At 43.8% G+C, this 22345-nt stretch overlaps 1 protein-coding gene across 11 annotated transcripts in view; it reads left to right on the top strand.

The window, feature by feature from the left end:
• DISC1 (DISC1 scaffold protein) overlaps positions 1-22345 on the top strand; it is a 346324-nt gene that overhangs the window by 224582 nt on the left and 99397 nt on the right. The window contains exon 10 of one of the 11 annotated variants that reach the window (XM_082407601.1): positions 987-6064. The exons of the other annotated variants lie outside the window; for them this stretch is intronic. Coding sequence (XP_082263727.1) covers positions 987-1348 — 362 coding nt within the window. The 3' untranslated portion in view covers positions 1349-6064. Of the gene's footprint in view, positions 1-986; positions 6065-22345 lie in introns of those variants that run through there. 11 annotated transcript variants of the gene reach the window in all.

The following is a 22345-nucleotide window of genomic DNA, read 5'->3' as shown; positions in this document are numbered from 1 at the left end:
TACTGCACGCGGGCTTTCTCTAGTTGCAGTAAGCGGGGGCTACTCTTAGTTGCAGTGCGCGGGCTTCTCATTGTGGTGGCTTCTCCTGTTGCAGAGCACGGGCTCTAGGCATGCAGGCTTCAGTAGTTGTGGCACGAGGGCTCAGTAGTTGTGGCTCGCGGGCTCTAGAGCGCAGGCTCAGGCGTTGTGGTGCATGGGCTTAGTTGCTCTGTGGCATGTGGGATCTACCCAGACCAGGGTTCGAACCCATGTCCCCTGCCTTGGCAGGTGGATTCTTAACCACTGTGCCACCAGGGAAGCCCCATTCATTTACTTTTAACCTATCTGTGTCTTTATATTTAAAGTGGGTTGCTTGGAAACATACTATAGTTTGATATTGCTTTTTTGTCCAGACTGGCAAGTTTCTCCTTTAACTGCTATCTTTAATCCATTTATATTTAATGCGATTACTATGTTTGAGTGTAAGTCTACTGCTTTGCTATTAGTTTTCTATTTTTCCTATGTGTATTTTTTTTTCTTTTTCTGCCTTCATTTACAATTGAGTATTTTTCACTATTATACCTTATCACTTTTCTTGGATTATTACTATCCCACTTTGTTTTATTTTCTTCAGTGGTTGTCCTACGGTTTATGTTATGCACCTTCAATTTATCACAATCTGTATTCAGGCAATGTTATACCATATATACTATAAATATAATTAATTTAAATAAAGTAATACATATTTTTATAAAATATAGTAAGAATTTTACAACTGTATACTTATATTTTCCCTTCTTGTTCTTTGTTGTCAGTCTTTTACTTCTATATATATTATAAACACAAATCAATAAGAGTTTCAAAATTACATTATTGTTCCTTTTCCTGGGATAAACTCTGTTATTTTTAATACTGTGATGGATTTTTACTAATTTAAAGTATTTTTGCATTCATATTAATAAATTAAATTAAGTATAATTTTGGTTTTTTACACTACCTTTTTCCAGTTGTGGCATCGAGGTTATACCAGTCTCGTGAAATGACTGGGAGAGCGTCCATCATTTTATATTCCCTGACCGCCATCCTCCTCCACCTGGGCTGCTGCAGCAGCCTGGGATCTGGTCTTTACCCGTTCACTCTTGTCTTGCCACACACTTCTGCCCCCAAGACTGTTTCCCACAGTGCAGTGATTCTTCTAACACTATTTACAATAGCCAGGACATGGAAGCAACCTAAATGTCCATCGACAGATGAATGGATAAAGAAGATGTGGTACATATATACAATGGAATATTACTCAGCCATAAAAAGGAACAAAACTGGGTCATTTGTAGAGATGTGGATGGACCTAGAGACTCATACAGAGTGAAGTAAGTCAGACAGAGGAAAACAAATATCGTATATTAACGCATATATGTGGAATCTAGAAAAATGGTACAGATGAACCTATTTGCAAAGCAGAAATAGACACAGATGTAGAGAACAAGCATATGGACACCAAAGGCGGAAAGGGGGGGGTGGGATGAATTGGGAGATTGGGATTATATATATACGCTACTATGTATAAAATAGATAACTGATGAGAACCTGCTGTATAGCACAGGGAACTCTTCTCAGTGCTCCATGATGACCTAAATGGGAAGGAAATCCCAAAAAGAGGGGATATAAGTATACATATAGCTGATTCACTTTGCTGTACAGCAGAAACTAACACAACATTGTAAAGCAACTATACCCCAATTAAAAATAAATAAATAAAATATACATCCCTTGACTTGAACAGTTCAGAGCTCGTCTTAGTAACTCAGTAACTATTTGTTTTCTGGGGTTTCTCTACCACCGTATCAGCTGCAATGATGTCACTTGACCAGAAGACCAGTATTGGGTCACAACAGCTTTTCTATCCATATTCCCACTTTATGTGGAGTTTCAGTTGTACCAATGGTGGTATTAACAGCTACTGCCCCACCATCATTTTTCATGCAGTTACTTGTGTGGTGTGATCTGGAGTCTGAATAGATGGGGAACATTTAGTGAATGGTCATGGGTATGGCATTGCAAATGCAGTGACCTGACATTCTCTGTATTTTCCCTGAGTTTGGGGTCCAGGGTAGACTTTTACAGCAGGACATAGTGTTTAAATAATTGGTATAAAAATCTTTCCAAAAAATTTTGCCTCTTCATAGAGGTGGAGACAACCCTCTAAGGTATAGTTTCTACTTAGAGCTATTCCTTCCAGAGATGCAGGCGAGGTGCCATTTCTGAAACTTTTCCAAAAGAAATATGTCAAGTGCAACATTTTTTCCATTTTAGTTTATGCTTTTCACTGTTCTCCCTTCATCAATAAATGGTGGGATTTCCTTTACCTTCCTGATGCCCTTGTAGAAAGTGGGCTAATGCACTGAAAGATAATCATTCCAGTTTTATTGAGGAGAACGTTGAGGCTAACAGAAGTTGTGTAAGTGGCCCCGGGACACACGTGACCATGCAGCAGATCAGGGACGCAAAATACACCCTACGGTCAGACTTGGTTTTGATCTCAGGGCTGTGGTTTCTTCACTTCTTTGAGCACCAGTGTCCTCATAGGATTGATGTGAGGAATTAAAGAAGGTGGTACGTAAAGTATACATCCGATAAAGTTCCCACCACTGGGGACTGAAGCACTGTCTATAATTCAGTTTAACAATTTAGTAGAAGATTATTTTGAGCGCTTACTGGTACCAGACCTTTTGTCAGGTTCCGTGGGCAAAAAAAAAGGTGATTGAGAAATGGTCCCCCACCCTTCCGGCATCACCGATTGGCATGGGATGAGAATCAGACACGAGCAGGCATGTGAAGTCGCAGGGCCAAGTCTATATCAGCAGAACAGTGGGAGCTGGGAGCAGGAAGGGGCAGGTGATTCATTTTGCCTGGCAGGGTTTTGCAAGACTTCAGAGAGGAAGTGGCACTGGAGGTAAATCTTGACGGAAGAGTGAAATTTCATCAGATAGAGGATGTGGGTAGGGCACTTGGAACAGAGGGAGGGCGGATTGCAGACAGACCTTGGTGAACTGCCTTGGGCGTGCGGCTGCGGAATCCTAGGAGGTCTTGGATTAATAGTCAACCTTGCTGTCGTTTCTTTGTCACTGTGTCTTTTCTTTGAAATGAATGGAGATTTTTCGGCTTTTATCCTTGTTTTTCTCCTCTCTGGGTTACAGTGGCAGGTTGCTTTAGTTTCCCTTGATAAACTGACTGGTCCGGGTAGCATTTCAGTTTTTATTTCTGGAACGAGGCCAAAATATTTCTTTCACACACAGTGCTGACTAAATTGTCCATTCCTTTCCTTTTCCTTTTTCTGCAACCATCTTCAGCCTGTTTGTACCATCTGAAAAACTTCTTTGCAGTGAGTGACATTTTGCAGTCATTGATTGTCGAGTCTACCGCCTTGGGCTGCTATCAGTGCTGGAAAGCAAGGTTACGTGGCTGATTTTGAGCTGGTCTGCCCTTGCTGCTGTAACAACCAAGCCCCTTGGTGCATTGTAACACCCTGTTTATTTCACACCCGATCACTGGCATATTGAGCAACAGACAGCGCTTTCTCTGTCAGTTTTTCCTTTAAGGTTAGCTTAAGCCAGGGGTGTCTTATTTTTTGTGTTTTCTTAAAATCGGAGAAATCTAGTTTCAAGTGGTAAATCAACCAAAGTAGGATTTTAGAGGCTCATTCCTGGGGCAAGGGGGAGAAGGCACTCGATTAAATATATGCAAGCAAATACTTACTGAATCTCATTACGAGAGCATTTCTACTTCATGAGACGTAGGAGATTTGGTTGTGGCCATCAAGGAACTTAGAATCATGGAGAATTATATTAAGTATTAGATATTAATATTAGATAAAATAACAAGATGTAATCAAGGGAATTAAAGCAATATAAAATGTACACAGGAATGTGAGCAGAGAAAGGGCTAAAGCTAAATATACTTGATTTGGTTCCATCATGACTTTGACCTCCAGCAAATGTTAAATAATGGTAATGACAAGATTTCATACAACCACACATCATTATCCAACTGTGTACTTGTCTATGTACTTAGGATCTTAAAAAAGTAACATACTGACTCTAGAAAGAAAGAATTACATATTCTTCTTTTTCCATGTTTTCGTGTTGAGGGGAACTGCAGGCCGCTCAAGTGGACAGACATTCAGAAGACAAGGGGCGCTCGCCAGGAGGGACTGAGATCTGTGCTGGGCAGGGGAGTGGAGGGAAGGATATTTTGGCTGAACAAAGGTTTCCTTTAACTGAATTGCAAGGGAGGCAAAGAGGAGAAAAACCTGGACTTTCATTCCTTCACTGTGGAAAGTTCTAGAGTCAATAGAAGACCGTAAAACACAATGTAATTTGGGAATTGATGTTGAAAGTCAACGAGTAGAGTTGAAAATAGTTGCTGCCTATTTCCATCAATAACTAACTAGACCAGACGGGAGAACCAGGCAACAAATAATAGCAGAAAATTCCCATAACACAGTGAGGTTTTCCCCAGTCAGTCAGCCACAAACCGATTGTCTGTCCTGAGGGTTTTCAGATTAGTTTCCAAGGAGTCAGGAAAAGGATAGAATTCTACCTTACGCTTCCTACCTAAATCTCTTGGGCAGTGGTTCTCAAACTATAGTGTGCATCAAATCCACCTGGTGGGCATGTTTAAAATACAGTTTCTGATTCCACAGGTAGGGCCTGAGAATGTGCATTTCTAAGAAATTCTCGGGAGATACTGATGCTGCTAGCCCAGGGACCACACTTTGAGAACCACTCCTTTGGGGCCAGTGGGGCCCATGACCATGTCCTTGTGTTGGCCCCTGGGCTCTTATCAACCCTGAGATCACTTTGGGAAAAATCAAACTACGGAAGAGGATCTTGGTCTACCACTGAATCCAGTCCTTTCCTTTTGTTATTTAAAGTGGCTCTAAGTTTCATCTACTTAAAATGCTGCATCTGGTTTTGAATGGTCTGATTCATTTGTGGATGAAATTACTCCTACGGCAATAAGTATTTATTTAGTGTCTCCTTTCCCTAGCAAAGCCTGAGGTTTGATTTCTTTATACATATATTTTGATCATCACCATCATTCATGCTGAAATGAGAGAGCAAAGATCTCAGTCACCCCAGTGTATTTTTAGTATCCAAGCACAAGCACTTGATTATTATTTTCTGTTGAGGTTGTCATATGTTCCAGTCATTGCCAATAAAAGAGAAAAGCACTTTTTGTACATATAGTACCAAATAGGTTTGTCTACAGTGACCAAAAATAGAGTTTTCATTCCATGTTATTTTACACATCCTACTTCTCCCCTGCTTCCCCAAATAGACATATAAGACTAGATTTATTGGATTTTCGTGACTTATACAGAAGTACAGACGTCATTTTAGTGTATCTAGGATAAAGATTTTCTTCCCAGAGTAAAAGCTTCTGAAACTATGCAAATAAAGTTATGTTATTTATTATAGCATTAACTTAAGATACATTCTTCTGAATAGTTCAGCCTGGGTTTGGGATTTAACTTTCTTTTGCCCCCATGTGTATACAAATAAATACGCTGAAAGTTTCTTGAGGAATGGGATATTTACATAGTTTTAACTTACCTTCCCTCTGAATATTTATTAAATACAATGATGAAAAGAGTAGCTTTACGGTGAGAAGTCCAGCAGATCCCATCTTAATCAAGTGATCAAAGTTAACATGAGTAACTCCCAGATCGAAGTCCTGTGCCACTTGATGGGAAGCAATGAGAAGAACACGACATCAATCTGGGATGTTCTGGAACCCTCCTACATTGTCGGTGGGAATGTAAGTTGGTACAGCCACTATGGAAAACAGTATGGAGGTTCCTCAAAAAACTAAAAACAGAGCTACCATATGATCCAGCGATCCCACTCCTGGGCATATATGCAGAGAAAACTCTAATTTGAAAAGATACATGCACCCCAATGTTCATAGCAACACTATTTACAATAGCCAAGACATGGAAGCAACCTAAATGTCCATTGACAGATGAATGGATAAAGAAGATGTGGTACATATATACAATGGAATGCTACTCAGCCATATAAAAGGATGAAATAATGCCATTTGCAGCATCATGGATGGACCTAGAGATTACCATACTAAGTGAAGTAAGTCAGACAGAGAAAAACAAATATCATATGATATCACTTATATGTGGAATCTAACATATGATACAGATGAACTTCTTTACGAAACAGAGTCAGACTCAGAGACATAGAGAACAGACTTATGGTTACCAAAGTGGAAAGAGGGTAGGGGAGGGATAAATTAGGAGTTTGGGATTAGCAGATACAAACTACTATATATAAAATAGATAAACAACAAGGACCTACCATATAGCACAAGGGAACTATATTTAATATCTTGCAATAAACTATATAAAATCTGAAAAAGAAGTTATATATAATCATATGTTTAATTGAATCACTTTGATGTACACCTGAAACTAACACAACATTGTGAATCAACTATACATCGATAAAAAAAAAAATCTGGGGCTTCCCTGGTGGCGCAGTGGTTAAGAATCTGCCTGCCAATGCAGGGGACACGGGTTCGAGCCCTGGTCTGGGAAGATCCCACATGCCACGGGGCAACTAAGCCCGTGAGCCACAACTACTGAGCCTGCGTGTCTAGAGCCTGTGCTCCACAACAAGAGAAGCCAGGACAATGAGAAGCCCGCACACCGCGATGAAGAGTAGCCCCCGCTCGCCGCAACTAGAGAAAGCCCACGCACAGAAACGAAGACCCAACACAGCCAAAAATTAATTAATTAATTAATTAAAAAAAAAAATCTGGAATATTCCTATCCAAAATGCAAACCTGAATCTGATCATGAGGAAATACCAAACAAACTCAAATGGGAGGATATTCTACAAAATTACTGACCTGTAATCTTCAAAAGTGCCAAAGTCATGAAGGTTAAGGGAAGGCTAGAGGGCCATTCCATACTGAAGGGTGCTGAAGAGACAGGAGAACCGCATGCCGTGTGGATTCTGAAGGGCATGGGGAATCCTTTTGTTATAAAAATATTATTGGGACATTTGAAACAATTTCAGTGAAACCTGAGAATTTGATGATAGTCATCTGTTAGTATTAATTTCCCGATTTTGGTGGTTTCTTGTGCTTATGTAGGTTATGTGCTTGTTTGTAGGAAATAACGCACTGAAGTGTTCAGGAATGAAGGGGCGTAGGGTCAACTCTCAAAAGGTTCAGGAAAAAAAAAAGTTTCTCATATCGTATTTGCAACTTTTCTGAAACTTGTGATTGTTTACAATAAATTCACTGAGGGCATGCCTTTTAATCCACGAATGAGTGGAGACAGAAGTACAATACCTGATTGTTTGGCCTATTCTCGAGGTTGGCAATCTACAACCACAAAATTCTCTCCCATGTGTTTAGAGATCATAAAAGTATTCCTGGTGCTACCTGCAAGTGGGAGGTAGGGTGAGTCCAAGGTGAATACAGGCCCTTCCTCGGGATGGCACAGTGGTGTGTGAAAATGAGAACAAAACAGAACAAAATAAGCACTGACTGGTCCGCCCGATGGCCACACTGAGCTCTGCACAGAACTGGCTGTGCCTCGCCATGCTTTGTAATTGATGATGTAGGTTCTCCAAGGCCGCTCAGGTTACATGGTGCCTTGACTGTGCTTTTGGGCAGATATCGTGGTCATGTTTCTTAACTGTATCTGAAGGCAAAACATGAGCGGCATATGTCTTGGAGAAGAAACACAAATAGAAGGAAGTACAAAAAGAAAAAAAATTAGTGGATTCTATTTTGTTCCCTTCCAGTCAATCTCATGCGTGAATAACGGCATTCAAACATTTTGTCGGGATGTAGTTTTGTAAGCTGAAGAGTCGCGTCTGTCTTTTACTTCTGTGCTTTGTCCCTCCCCCAGGGGGATACCCATAATCCCATTTTGGCCAGCAAGCTTGCCCTCGTGGCTGGTGGGGCACCAGTTTTATCTCTTGTTAAGGCTGTCATTTTATGGCGAATGCTTAGTAATGCTTCACTCTGGGGTAGAAAAGAAATTGGCCTTTTCAGCCACGAAAGTCTTCAAATGATGGGACTCTCAGTCAACTTGTCTCGGAAGCTTCAGTCAGAGGCCTCTTCTAGAAAGGCTGCATTTCCTTTGTTTCCTCTGTGCTTGCAGCAGGGCAGGGCTGGGACTGGGGGGTGGCGGGGTGGACACGGAGGCCCCAGGACATAGAATTCAACTCTTAGGGTTGTGCAAGGGCAGGGTGGGCGCCTTCTTAAATGTGTTGTAGGCACCTCACGGCCTCGTCCTGGTCCTGGTCCTGGTCCTGCAGCCTGGCCCACGACCATCTGGGTTCACCTCTCTTTTGTGTGTCAAGAAGCAGCTAGGAGATGCCAATGCTCGGAATTTTTCCCACCATGCTCCCCGATATCATAAACTTTTTTGACAAATAGCATTTCCAGGGTACAGTAGGTGACAGTTTCATCACATTTTTGCCATCACACGAGATACCAAGTTTCCAGCCACATACCCAAAGCTCAGTTTTCTCTACTTGGCCAAGGTCTCATTTTGGTTCTGTTTCTTGTAGCATCCTACTTCCAGGTAGGAAATTCTGTATCAGTGAGGAATTTTATACAGCTGTCACTGACAGAAGCCTCCACACAGTGGCTCAAATGAATTTATGAATTTGCTTTTGTCTTGCAATGAGAAACCTGGAGGTCGGCAGCCCAGGGCTGGCGTGGTGACTTCCTGAGACCCAGGATCCTTCTGTCTTTCCACTGAACCATCTTTAGCATTGCTTGTCTCCTTGTGATCACAATGTGGCTGCCCCTTCTCCAGCATCGCATCTGCATGCCAGTCAGAGAGAAGACAATGGGCAAAAGGTGCATGCCAGAGGAGTCTACCTCTGTAGTAAGTAGGTTTCTCACAAGCGCAGCTAGGAGCTCATGCTTCTGTCCCCTTGGTCACTGTTGTGTCCTCCAGCAACCCTGTCTGTAAGGGAAGCTGAAATCTCGTTGTTACTGTTTTTTTAATTTCGTTCTCTTTTACTTTTATTTTATTTACTTTTAGCTAAGCACATTGCCATCCCCAACAAGAGTTTGCTTATTATGGGGACAATAGCTATTGGGCAGGTAGTCTTGTCATAGCTCTGCTTGGCTTCTTTTGCAAACATGTCACTTCACATGACAGGGAAATAGCCATCTAGGTGGCCTTTGGCAGGCTCCAACTTGGACCACTGCCTCATCATCCCCACTACAGAAAGGAACGTTTTTGCTTTCACTTCCTGTATGTCAGCCTCAGGGAGGACTCTGGGTCCTCGGGGGTGGCACGTCCATCCCTGTGGTCACAGGGACATGAGCCACGCTTGTCATCTCTGCCTTATGCAGGGGGAGGGGCGGTTTCCCTGAGGATGGGACAATGACAGATGAAAACAGGTGACAATATTGCTGCCCTAAATTGAGAAAGATCGGATCAGTTTATATATATTGACAAAGACAAAAGAAGAGGACTGCAGGTGGAAAGGAAACCATATTTGAAGCAGGAACGTGAGTAGGGTGTACATTGTTCTATAAGGATCGGGAGCCTTGCTTGACTACAGAAGACCAGGAACCAAGGATGAAATAGGGAAGGGCCGAGGGGCTGGGAGCTGAGAAGCATTTCTGTTCCCTCCAGTGAGGTTGTTTAGGCTCTTCTGCCTACAGAGGTGACATGATCCATTGACAAAATACCTGGCCACCTTACTCCTCTGTCCCACTTGGGGTTTTTTGTTTCTTTTTTTGGTTTTTTTTTTTAATATCTTTTTTTTTTTTTAACATCTTTATTGGAGTATAATTGCTTTACAATGGTGTGTTAGTTTCTGCTGTATAACAAAGTGAATCAGCTATACATATACATATATCCCCATATCTCCTCCCTCTTGGGTCTCCCTCCCACCCTCCCTATCCCACCCCTCTAGGTGGTCACAAAGCACCCAGCTGATCTCCCTGTGCTATGCGGCTGCTTCCCACTAGCTATCTGTTTTACATTTGGTAGTGTATATATGTCAATGCTACTCTCTCACTTCGTCCCAGCTTACGCTTCCCCCTCCCCGTGTCCTCAAGTCCATTCTCTACATCTGCGTCTTTATTCCTGTCCTGCCCCTAGGTTCATCAGTACCATTTTTTTAGATTCCATATATGTGCGTTAGCATATGGTGTTTGTTTTTCTCTCTCTCTTTTTTTAAAATTTATTTATTTTATTTATTTATTTTTGGCTGCGTTGGGTCTTCATTGCTGCACATGGGCTTTCTCTAGTTGCGGCGAGCGGGGGCTACTCTTTGTTGCAGTGCGTGGGCTTCTCACTGCGGTGGCTTCGCTTGTTGCGGAGCACAGGCTCTAGGCGCGCGGGCTTCAGTAGTTGTGGTACGTGTGCTCAGTAGTTGTGGCTCATGGGCTCTAGAGCGCAGGCTCAGTAGTTGTGGCTTGAGGGCTTAGTTTCTCCGCGGCATGTGGGATCTTCCTGAACCAGGGCTCGAACCCGTGTCCCCTGCATTGGCAGGCGGATTCTCAACCACTGCGCCACCAGGGAAGCCCATGTTGTTCTCTTTCTGACTTACTTCACTCTGTATGACAGACTCTAGGTCCATCCACCTCCCTGCTCATTTTTCTCATACATTAGTTAGCATTAGGTTCAGCTGAGACAGAAAATCTCAAATGATCGTTACTTATAGTTGCTTAAAATAGACATGATTTTTTCTCTCACATAAAAGCCCAGGTGGGCAGCCCAGGGCTGGCACGATGCCTCATGGTTTCAGGGACCCGAGCTGCTGCTACCTTGCTTCTTTACATGTGGCTTCAACCTCCTGGCCTGTGGAAACTTGATCCAGGCAGCAGGATGGAGGCAAGGACGAAGTGTAAGGTACTGTGTGTGCTGTCCCTTAAGGAGGGGTCCCAGAAGCTGCCCAGTGACACTTCCGCTTAAGGCCCTTTGTCCAGGTCTGTCACGTGACCACATTTAGCTTCAAGGAGGCCAGGAAATGTATTCTGAGGGGCCCAGCGGCAAGCTCTATTCTGCGGGTGGACAGGAGATTGGACATTGGGAGGCACAGCCTCTTGTTAACCTCTCTGTCTGAAGGTCAGTGTAGGCATCCCCCAGCCGTGGTTCCCAGGGGACCTGGGTGGCATGAATCTGTACTTGTTCCTCCCAGCAGCCCATGGGCATTTCCTACAAGGGTGGATCGTACCTCTGAAAACAGTCTGGGGAGTGTCAGCAGCAGCTTTTACAGGATTATGAAGAATAGCTCTTCTCCACAGAACAACTTAGAATCCTGGCAGCATAGGAAGTTTCACATCCCACTCCTGGGCATATATCTGGACAAAACCATAATTTGAAAAGATACATGCACCCCTATGTTCGTAGCAGCAATATTCCCAATAGCCAAGACATGGAAACAACCTAAATGTCCAGATGAATGGATAAAGAAGATGTGGTACATATATATAATGGAATATTACTCAGCCATAAAAAAGAATGAAATAATGCCATTTGCAGCAACGTGGATGGACCTAGGGATTATCATACTAAGTGAAGTCAGTCAGATAGGGAAAGACAAATACCATATGATACCACTTATATGTGGAATCTAAAATATGACACAAATGAACATATCTACAAAACAGAAACAGACTCACAGACATAGAGAACAGACTTGTGGTTGCCAAGGGGGAGGGGGGAGGGAGAGGGAAGGATTGGGAGTTTGGGGTTAGCAGATGCAAACTATTATATATTGGATGGATAAATAACAAGGTCCTACTGTACAGCACAGGGAACTATATTTTGTGATAAACCATAATGGAAAAGAATATGAAAAAGAATGTATATATGTGTGTGTATATATATATGCGAATCATTTTGCTGTAGAGCAGAAATTAACACAACATTGTAAATCATCTATACTTCAATAAAATAAAAAAAGAAGTTTCACTAATTTTTAGCTGAGATAGAAAAGAGTAGTAGAAGGTTTTCACATGGAAGTCACCTAACTGAATTCTCCAAGGAGACACCATAGCATCAAACTGTGTAGGTTGAAATTTTTTAGAAGGATTCAGAGTTCTTGGATCTCAAATCTCTGCCATTTCTCCCGCGTAGGATTTGCACAGCACAGCGTTGCCTCCTGTGACCCACAGAGGCACATTTCGTTTGACCTGAGACCTCTTATTTGATGCTACATCTTTCTTTTCTTTGGACATTTCTGTTTGGTCTAGAAAAGCTGCTAGAGCTGTATTTAATCCACTGCTCTTGTTAATGATGCAGATACTGTAGACAAAGAGTTTATTCTCCTTGAGACGGTGAATTCAGTTTGGCTCTAGGGGCCGAGCATTGTCGGATGAGTTGATTACCAGGGGTTGCCTAGCAGGTGAGAATTTGGACCGGTAGGTGGGCTTCTGTGCACCTGCTCTCCACAAGGGTCATAAACCCCACTGACATCTTCTCAGGATTTGCTTTTTTATATGGATTCCATTGTGCCAGAAATGCCTCTTCTCAGTGACTAGTTGGGTCATCGACACCCTCTTTTGGGGTGTGACATAGAAATGGAAATGGAAAAGCTGGAGGGAATCATCATAATATTAAAACGCAAATACTTCGTCATTTAATCATTAAGAACAAAGATTAAGAAAACTCCAAGAGTTGGAAATATCAGGGTTCACACGATCCTTTCACGTAATGAAGGCTACCTCTCTCGAATATGCTCGATGAAGGATCATTCCATCTTTTTCCTGCGGCTTTATTGGACAGAGCTAATTGTTTGAAAGGCTTCTGTTCTACTGAGGAGAAATCAAATTTGAGAAGGAATGTATTTCATTCTCACTGAACGAATATATCTCACTTTCCGTAAAGAAAATACAGGTGTGTGTTACTGCCTGATGCGTCGGGTAATATGAATCACAGTGATCTCTTGCATTTGCGGAGTGTGTTAGGGCTTCCAAGATGCTTTATGTAATACTGTGGGCTCCAAACAGGATAATGTGCAGTTAAGAATCACATAGGCAGGCATTTTTATAATGAGGAAAATTCAGGTTAAGAGCTGTGTTTGCTTTCCTGAGGTTACGCAGGAACGAGCATGTCTCCTCCTTCTCCTCCTGTGTCTTTCTCCTCTGGATGCTGGAGGCCAGGGGAAGCCAGGATGGGTCAGGAGTAGGGGTGGGAGAGGGTGGGGTGGGGCTTGGGGAGCATAGTGGCTGACCTCAGAGAGACGAGCCATTTGGGAGGGACAATTTTCCTCTACCTTTCTAGGTTCTTCTGACTGGCTTAATAATTAAATTGACTAGAGACAGATTGACAGGAGAAAAAAACAAATTTACTTACATACAGGGGCTCCATGAGAATATGAGGACAGTCAGGCAATTGAGGCTATGCTATTCTGAGCTAAGGGGCCGGGGGGATGTCGGGGAAGACAGTTCACAGCAAGACGGAAAAGCACGTATTTGTTGAACAGATGTTTGCTGGGCCAAAGAAACAATGGGACACAGGGAGGAACTTTAACAAACAGGCTTTGCTAGATTCCTCCCTGTCTCCCCACCTAGTTCATACTATACTGATGGATGTGAGTGCTCCCTTCCTGGGACAGGTCCGCTATCCAAATTCTTTTAGTCAGTGAGGGGGAGGTTAAAATTTCTGCCTTAGTCTTTTGGGCCTTGATTGTTTTCAGTTCCAAGTAATTCGCATACCAGAGTGGCACATTTTGGGGTGGCCAATTTTGCTCCCCCTACAGAGCCTACCCTTCACCCTTCCTGCATGGTTATAAAAAAATAGGGTATTTGCTTTCCAGACACAGACTTTAACCTCTTCTTGATGAATTAGGGTTACTATTATGAATACTAATTATTAGTTAAGTAGTATTCTTTGACTGTTCATATGATCACACTTTATTTCTAAGACCGTTTTCACGCTGAACATGACGATCAGGAGGGGCAATGTGATTATCTTCATTTTATGACTGAAAGAAGCTGAGATTCCAAGAAGCTAAATTACTTGTGCTTGTAACAGCAAAAATTAGAACTGGAACCAGAACATTTGACTCCAAGTTCATGACTTTGTCTGCAGGATGATATCCTCAGGGTCTGTGGAACAGTGTGTGGCCGGGGCCCCTTCACATAAGGCTGTGGGGCTGCTATGTTTCAAGTTGTGGTCACCTTCGTCATTTTCCATTTTCTTCCCTTTCCCCCCATCCAGGCTACGACCTATATTTGTACGAGCGATGTTCCTGTCTACTTCAGCTCTTTCCTATTTCATGTGTTTGTTTTCATCTGATGGCACCTCAGAAATGAGAGAACCGAGACCATTTAGAACTCTAAGTGTTCATTGAATTGACTAGAGACAGATCCTGAACTGAGTGGCTGTCGATCTACAAGCTTCACAAACCCTGTGACCTCCCTGTAGGCTCCTGGGTGACTGTTCAGATTTGATGCCTCGTCCTGGGTTGTGTTCCAGGCGCAGAGCTTGTGACGGTTGCATTCCAATCAAGTCAGGTCGTAGCCCTCACCCTGCCTCTGCACTCTCGGGTGTTACACGTGGGACTGTAGGTAACTGGTACAGAGCTGGTGTTATTTGGGAATAGAACATTTGTAAAATCTCAGGATGGCTTTAAAGTTTGCATTTCACCTGCAGTTATCCTGTAGGACCCCCGTTTAGGAGAAATAGATCTCTCTTGCTCTGAGGGTTCCTTGAAATTTTTTAATGGCTCTTTGAATGCTTACAGGGGCTGTGAGACCCTAGGCCAGCAGGAAGGAAGGGACAGTTGGGGAAGGAAAGAAAGAGATGGGAGCAGGCAGAGGAAACAGGCAAAGTTCCATACCTGTGAGGTAGCGTGCACTTGTACACCTGCACCTGCCTCTGAAACCTCAGTAGCAGCTGTCCCATTGTGACCTAATTTTGGCTATAGATTTCCTTTCTTATTTATATGTTTTCTACATTCCCTTCTCCATAGAGTTTTTTCCTGGTGTAACATTCTATGAAGTCCCACAATTTAAAAAAAAAAATTGTGATTTTCCAGCCTTTAGCGCTTAACTTGTCCAATGTCTATTTTCTTTCAGACTTCACCCTTCTGGTTGCACTAAAAAGTCTTTGTTGATGAATGAATCTTGATGGTTTTGAAGAAGCAGGAAATACTATTTTCTCTCCTCACTGATTGATTTTCTTTCTTTTTTTTTTTTTTTTAAAGTATTTATTTATTTATTTATTTATGGCTGTGTTGGGTCTTCGTTTCTGTGCGAGGGCTTTCTCCAGTTGTGGCAAGCGGGGGCCACTCTTCATCGCGGTGCGCGGACCTCTCATTATCACGGCCTCTCTTGCTGCGGAGCACAGGCTCCAGACGCGCAGGCTCAGTAGTTGTGGCTCACGGGCCCAGTTGCTCCGCGGCATGTGGGATCTTCCCAGACCAGGGCTCGAACCCGTGTGCCCCGCATTGGCAGGCAGACTCTCAACCACTGCGCCACCAGGGAAGCCCCTGATTGATTTTCTTGATGGATCATCTGTGTAATTTATACACAGCTCAGTGACACTAATCTTGTTTTGTTGTTGTTGTTAAGACAGCTTTGACAGTAAGCCGCTCCTTTGTCTTGGATTCTTAATTCAGCATTAATAAAACATCCATTTCTGTTATCACTCATAACAGTGAGAAATGTGTTTCAGACTTTGCTGTGCTGTTCTCAAGTTCTTGCTGGATTTTCTTTTCTTTTTATGCTTAAAAGGTTTAGCGAGTGAAGGGAAGGTCACATGGGGACAGCTAAACTTCTCCCTGGCTTACCACTGGGGTGTTTTTGTCACAGTGGCCGAAGTGCATGTCTACTGCATGGAACTTTGCTGTGGGGATTAGCTAATCCATCCTTAGCTAATTTCCTATTTTTTGTTTTCGTGGCTGAAGTGCCTTACCAGGCATATTGCTGCTGAGACTGGATCTAAAGACCTTTTCTGATTAGTTCTTAATCTTGATGGGAACGAGTCAAAATGAGTCCGGTTAGGACGTCTATTTTTGGCTATGAGTAATAGCTGTTGCGGTCTCTCTCACAAACAGAATTTTGCGTCTAAAAATAACGTGGGAAGTGTTTAAAAACAATTTTTAGGTGTCCTTTGGTACAACTAGGATTTGTGTACTTTTATTTTCCTGTGGGAACCTATTGTTTGTGATCAGTGGCTGAAGGTTAGATTTCCAGGTCCCAGGCAACATCTTGTGAGGGTTTCCCTGCGTCCCTCCAGAGCAGGGATTCTCAGCCTTGGTACTGTCGACGTTCTGGACCATATAACTCTTGTTAGAGAGGCTGTCCAGCGAGTGCATCGAAGGATGTGTAGCAGCATCTATGGCCTCTGCGTATTAGATGCCAACAGTGCCCCCTCCCCAGTCGTGACAATCAAAAATGTCTCCACACTTTGGAGACACTCCCAAATGTCCCTTGGGCTTAGGGCTGCCGGAATTAGCAAATAAAAACACAGGACACCCAGTTAAATTTGGATTTCAGATAAACTGTAAACATTTCTTTTATTGCGGTTAAATATACACAGCATAAAAATGACCATTTAAACCATTTTTAAGTATAAAGTTCAGTGGCATTAAGTACATTCCTTTGTTGTGCAGCCTTCACCACCATCCATCTCCAGAACTCTTTTCATCGTCCCAAACTGAAATTCTATCCCCACTAAATACTAACTGCCTCTCCCCTCCTCTTACAGCCCCTCCCCCGACCAGCCCCTGGCAACCACCTTTCTACTTTCTGTCTCTATGGATTTGACTAGTCTAGGTACCTCATGTAAGTGGAATCGTGTGGTATTTGTCCTTTTGCATTTGGCTTATTTCCCTTAGCATAATGTCCTCAAGCTTCATTCATACTGTAGCATGCATCAGAATTTCCTTTCTTTTTAAGCCTGAATAATATTCCAGTGTACGACTGTACCACAGTTTATTTATCCATTCATCTGTTGATGGACATTTGGGTTGCTTCCACATTTCAGCTCGTGTGAATAGTCTGCTATGAACATTAGTGCTTATGAATGATTTCTTAGTAAAATATGTCCCACGCAATTTCAGAATATACTTCTATGTTAAAAATATGCATTGTTTATCTGATACTCAAATTAACTGGGCATCTGGGCATCATCAAGCTGTTGTATTTGATTTCATCCGGTCAATAATCCTACTGAGTGGAGAACCATGGCCCTAGGCACTGCCCTCCTTCCTCGGGCCCTGGCTCGGGGCTGCAAGGACAGCTGTCATCCCTGGGATTGTCATATATGACTTGCAGGTAAAATCTGGGAGATTCCAAGACCCCCAGCACAGCGAAGCTCACGCAGAACAATGTGGGCACCATTAACATCTACTTTCCTTAAACTTCGTGAGTCAACAGCCATTTGCTCTCAATTTGGGAAAAGTGATGGAGGTATTGACCTACTGTTTTTGCTCTGTTTTGCACCCACAGTGGTTCTGGTAAATGAATGTGTATTAAGGTGACTGTAGAGAAATAGTATCATGATCAGATTCTTCAAAAAGTCAACTTAAAGAAACAAGGTGGGATCCTCACTGGCTACTTGTCTCCATTTCGAATTGTTTCTCTTTTCCCATTTTGCTTTTTCTATCACCCAGAGAAGCCACTTAATAGATTATTTCTACCTGGTTGAGGACAGTCACATGTGGCCGTCTAGAACATTGCCTCCGAGGCACAGGGACTTGGGTGAATCCTGGCTTTGCACCGCCAGCCTCGGTTTCCTCATCAGGATAAAAAAATGACATGAATGCCTTCCTCAGTGGGGTCCCCAGGAGGGTAAAGGAGGTCATTCGGATACAGCTCGGGCTGTGGGAATAGCCGGTACATGTAGGTGCTCAACTCGACTGAGCTTTGAGCTGGGGTGAGGTTTTGGTGGCAGAAAGGTAGCAGTAATTGCTAACATTTATTAAGTGTTTACTGTATACAAGCCTAAAGTCTTTGCATGCATTGTTGCTTTTGATCCTGACATTGAGCCCCTGACGTTTGGACCATTATAATCCCCTTTCACAGATAGAGAACTGGGGCACGGAGAAGTTTACTTTACCGAAAAGTGAGTGGCGGAGCTGGGGTTGGCCTTGGGGCATCCTGACTCCAGACTGAATAGTCATCCTAACCACTCAGCTACACTGCTGTCTGGAAGGAACACAGGGAACGGAAATGACGCACGTGGGGAGCACTGAGGCGGGAGGTCCCTCCCTTCAGGCTCCAGGAGAGATGCCTTTGCAGCCCCTCAAGCCCAGCCCCAGGAAGGATGCTCCTTCTAGGACACCTTTTGTGTTTCCAACCTACTCAGAAACTCTCGCCCTCCTCCCCCCCGGCCCCGACCTGGCAAAATATCGTGGCAGTCAGGACTCAAACCGCCGATCCCCAGCTTGAGAAAATGTGATACTGATTTTTCACCAAAACCAAAATGGTTTTAATTTTCCTGCACTGACTCAAATAGGAAGTCAGGCAGTTACCACTTAGCTCTCCTGCAGGTGGGAAACCGTGGCCTTGGGCTCTCGGGGCTCTGCACACTTGCTCTCCTAAGGACCCTGCTTCCCAACCCACCCACTCACCAGGTGTTCCAAGGTGTCGACAGTTTAAACTTTTGATGGGAAATGTGGCCTCTCTTTCTTCTGCGATGTTTTGGGGCCTGGGAAGGAACCTTCCCTCACTGACTGCTGCGGGCAGACCTCACCTCACCTGGGGTGGTTTTCTTCACTGGAAAACTTCACACCCACATGCACACTTTCAGACGCATCTGTGGGGTGCACGTACAGGCTACTTCTCAGGGTTTCTGCCCAAGAAAGCATGGCTGCTGGGTGTGGATCTGGTCCACGTGTGTTACATCATGCAGGAAGGGTGTCGGCAGGTAGCTCTGTGGCTTTCGAGATCCTCCTATGATGACTTTACACAGGGCATCAGATGGTGAGAAGCAGAGCCTCCTGAGACCTAGAAGCAAGAATTCTGCTCTGAACAGCTTCGTGTTCTGGCTGGAGCACTGTTTTCACAAGAGGAGGCCTGGCGGGGGGCTTAGGGGTTGTGTTTGGTTTCTGAAGTCATAAAACCGAGCACTCATTTGGGTTCATTGGACGAGTCCTGCTGTGTCCCTTTATTTGTTCTTTCCTGTATTACGGGCTTAAGGGTGGCTTGTTTCAATGTCTCTTTATTTTCCCTGAAAGCTCAGTAACGATTTAATGACAGAATTTAAGGAGCTTGTTATATAAATACATGTAAAGGGAAAAAGATGAACGTTTTCCCCCGGTGAGTAAGGGCGACCGTCAATCCAAGGAAAGCAGCAGAAGAAAGGGCCAAGGAAAGGCCTGCCCCCCTCACTGTCCCTCTGTCCCTGGTGGGGGGGGGACAGCCCACGCCTGTGCCCCCAGAGCCTTCAGGCTGAGCACGCACCGCTGCAGCTACAAGGGAGGCCGTGAGTCTCTTCACGTGTTGCAACCGGGAAGGAAGGAGCATTCTTGTCAAAGGAGACCACATCTGAGCCCCAGAGTTACCTACGGGGCAAAACTATTCTCTTGGAAAATCTAATGAAACACTTTCAATGTGATGTTCCCCAGAGAGTGTGTGGGGCGGGTGTGAATACATCTGCGTGGGTGACATGAGAATAACTGGCCACATGAATGATGCAGAAGAGGAAGAGGGGCGATACTGGGAACCCTAATTCTCCTTAAAGAGACACATGGTATTCCCCGGCCAAGCAGAAGATGGAAGCAACTTCTCTGTTGAGACAATGGAAGGATGCTTGCAACTTTTTTTTTTTTTTTAATGATTCTCTTGCTGCCTGGTGTCCGTCAGCTCAGCATTTGTCTGTCTTACGGACAAGGTGAAGTTGGGATGGCCTTATATATGGCAAGATAATTCTGGTGGCAGCTTGAGGTTCATCTTGATGGTGCTACAGAAACACCAGAGCCGTCTGAGGCAGGCAAGGCTTCCGTCATAGTCGAGAATTCCCTGGTACTGGGTTGTTCAAGCTGCAGCTGATTGGCTGCTGTCGGGGATCATAGCAGAGAATGTTCACAGTCATGGAGGAGGGGACAAGATGACCTCAGCGATTTCCTCCACCAGTGAGATAACACGTACAAAGTCCCCCTTATTATACCTGTAACGGGGTGACTTGTGTCCCCCTGCAAAAAAAGATATGTCCAAGTTCTAACCTCTGGTACCTGTGAATGTGAACTTACTTGGAAATAGGGTCTTTGAAGAGATAATTAATTTCAGCTTCTTGAGATGGAATTATCCTGGAGTGAGGGTGGGCCCAGAATCCGACGACTGGTCCTCTTTCAAGAGGAAGGAGAGGGAGGTTTGGGGCACAGAGACCACAGAGGGGAAAGCCATGTGGAGGTGAAGGCGTCTGCAAACAAGGATGCCGAGCGTTGCTGACCACCACCGGGGACTGGGAGAGAGACCTGGGACTGATTCTCCCCAGAGGCTCTGGAAGGAACCAACCCCATCACACCGTGATCTTGGACCACTGGTTGGTGGAACTGTGAGACAATACATTTCTGTTATTTTCAGCCACCCAGTTTGTGGTACGTTGTCACAGCAGCTTCAGGAAACGAATTCAATGCCTGACTCGTAATAAGCACCCCATGAACGCTAGCTATGAAGACTGCCGCTACGGTGACTGCTAGCCCCAGGAAGACGGGGTGTTCTTGCAGAGAATTAGTTATTCCACTTCCAAGAACCTTCCGGACCCCAGAATGTTGTTGTCAGCTAACCTACTGAAAGTAAAAGCTCTTCGACTTTTATTTCTTCTTTGTGGATAGACTTCAGAGAACAGGGTGCTTATTTAGGAATAATCAATAGAATTATTATTGGTATTAATCAATAGAATGTTGCTACAATCCAAACTCATATCAAAAGTAGGTTTATATAAAAAGCACTAGTGTGTGATCTCCGTGAAGTACAGAATATAAAGTTCAGGGCAGTAAAAGTCCGAATGCCGGATCCAGTGTTACAACGTCAGTTATGGCGGGGAGAGGGCTCTTCCTGGATGACCGTCTTACCTACACATTCCAACAGCTGTCTATCCACCTGGCCCAGGACAGCTGGATCTGGGGATTTAGCTGTTGTGACTTTTATAAACTTGGTGATCGGTCTCAGGCTCTCATGTCTGTACCTGACCCAGTTTCAGAGCCTGCCTTTGAGTCGAGAGATCAGGCTGAAGGAGAGCTGGGGGAGTGCAGGCAATAACACTTTTCCACACAGTAGGAGGAAAGCCAAGGGGAACAAAGAGAGAGGAAGCTCCTTGGATTGAAAGACAGGGGCAGAGATTTATCTTCCACCAAATCTAAGGACTGAGAGCCTGGATGGAGAGAGGGTTCAAATGTGAATTCAACTCTCATGCTCCCTTCCTGACCTCCTTTAAGAAAAGCTGGCTTTGAAAAATGAGACTTTCCCAAGGGGTATGGTACATTGTCTTTATCACTTCATGTACGTTTCTCAGAAATCCATTGGTTTCCTGGAATTTTTACTTAGAATTCCAGATAGTCCAACAATAGTGTTTGAAGTACCATGGTTTTCACCCACACGGTGGATGGCACATGCGTTTGCTGCAGTGTGTTTCTGTAGCCTAATCATAAAGCCTTTGGCAACTGTGATAGCACCAGGGATTGTGCTTCCAACTCGACGCTGTCTGACTGCAAAGAGAATCCCCTTTTCTCTGAGCCAAAGGATGGGAAGCCTCAGCATTCTCATTCCCTGTCTGGATTTCCACCCTACTGCAGCTGGGTCCCAGGATCTCCACTGATAGCCCATTATTGGCCTGTAATTCCAAGACCAATGCTACGCCAAAGCATGAGGCATATATGCACACTTCAAGATTAGGAACATTGAGACATGATCATCAGGTTATTGATCTATTTTTTTTACTTATTTATTGTTATTGAAGTAGAGTTGATTTACAACGTTGCATTAGTTTCAGGTGTACCACACGGCGATTCCATATTTGTATAGATTATACTCCACCTAAAGTTATTACATAATGATGCCTGTGTTTCTCTGTGCTGTATCCTTGTTGCTTATCCATTTTATACATAGTAGTTTGTATCTCTTAATCCCCTCCCCCTATCTTGTCCCTCCCCACTTTCCTCTCCCCACTGGTAACCAGTGGAGAGTTTGTTCTGCACATCTGAGTCTGTTTTGTTATATACATTTGTTTGTTTTGTTTTTTAGGTTTCACATATAAGTGATAACACAGAGTATTTGTCTTTGTCTGTCTGACTTCTTTCACTCAGCGTAAAACTCTCTAGGTCCCTCCAAGTCGTTGCATTCTTTGTTATGGCTGAGCAAGTATTCCATTTTATCTATATGTATGGACTCTCTATATAGAATATGTATA

Source organism: Balaenoptera borealis, assembly GCF_965194805.1.
Source record: "Balaenoptera borealis genome assembly, chromosome: 10".
Classification (NCBI taxonomy): Eukaryota; Metazoa; Chordata; class Mammalia; order Artiodactyla; family Balaenopteridae; genus Balaenoptera; species Balaenoptera borealis.
Note: the sequence above shows the minus strand (reverse complement) of the source record. Positions and strands in the feature narration are given on the sequence as shown.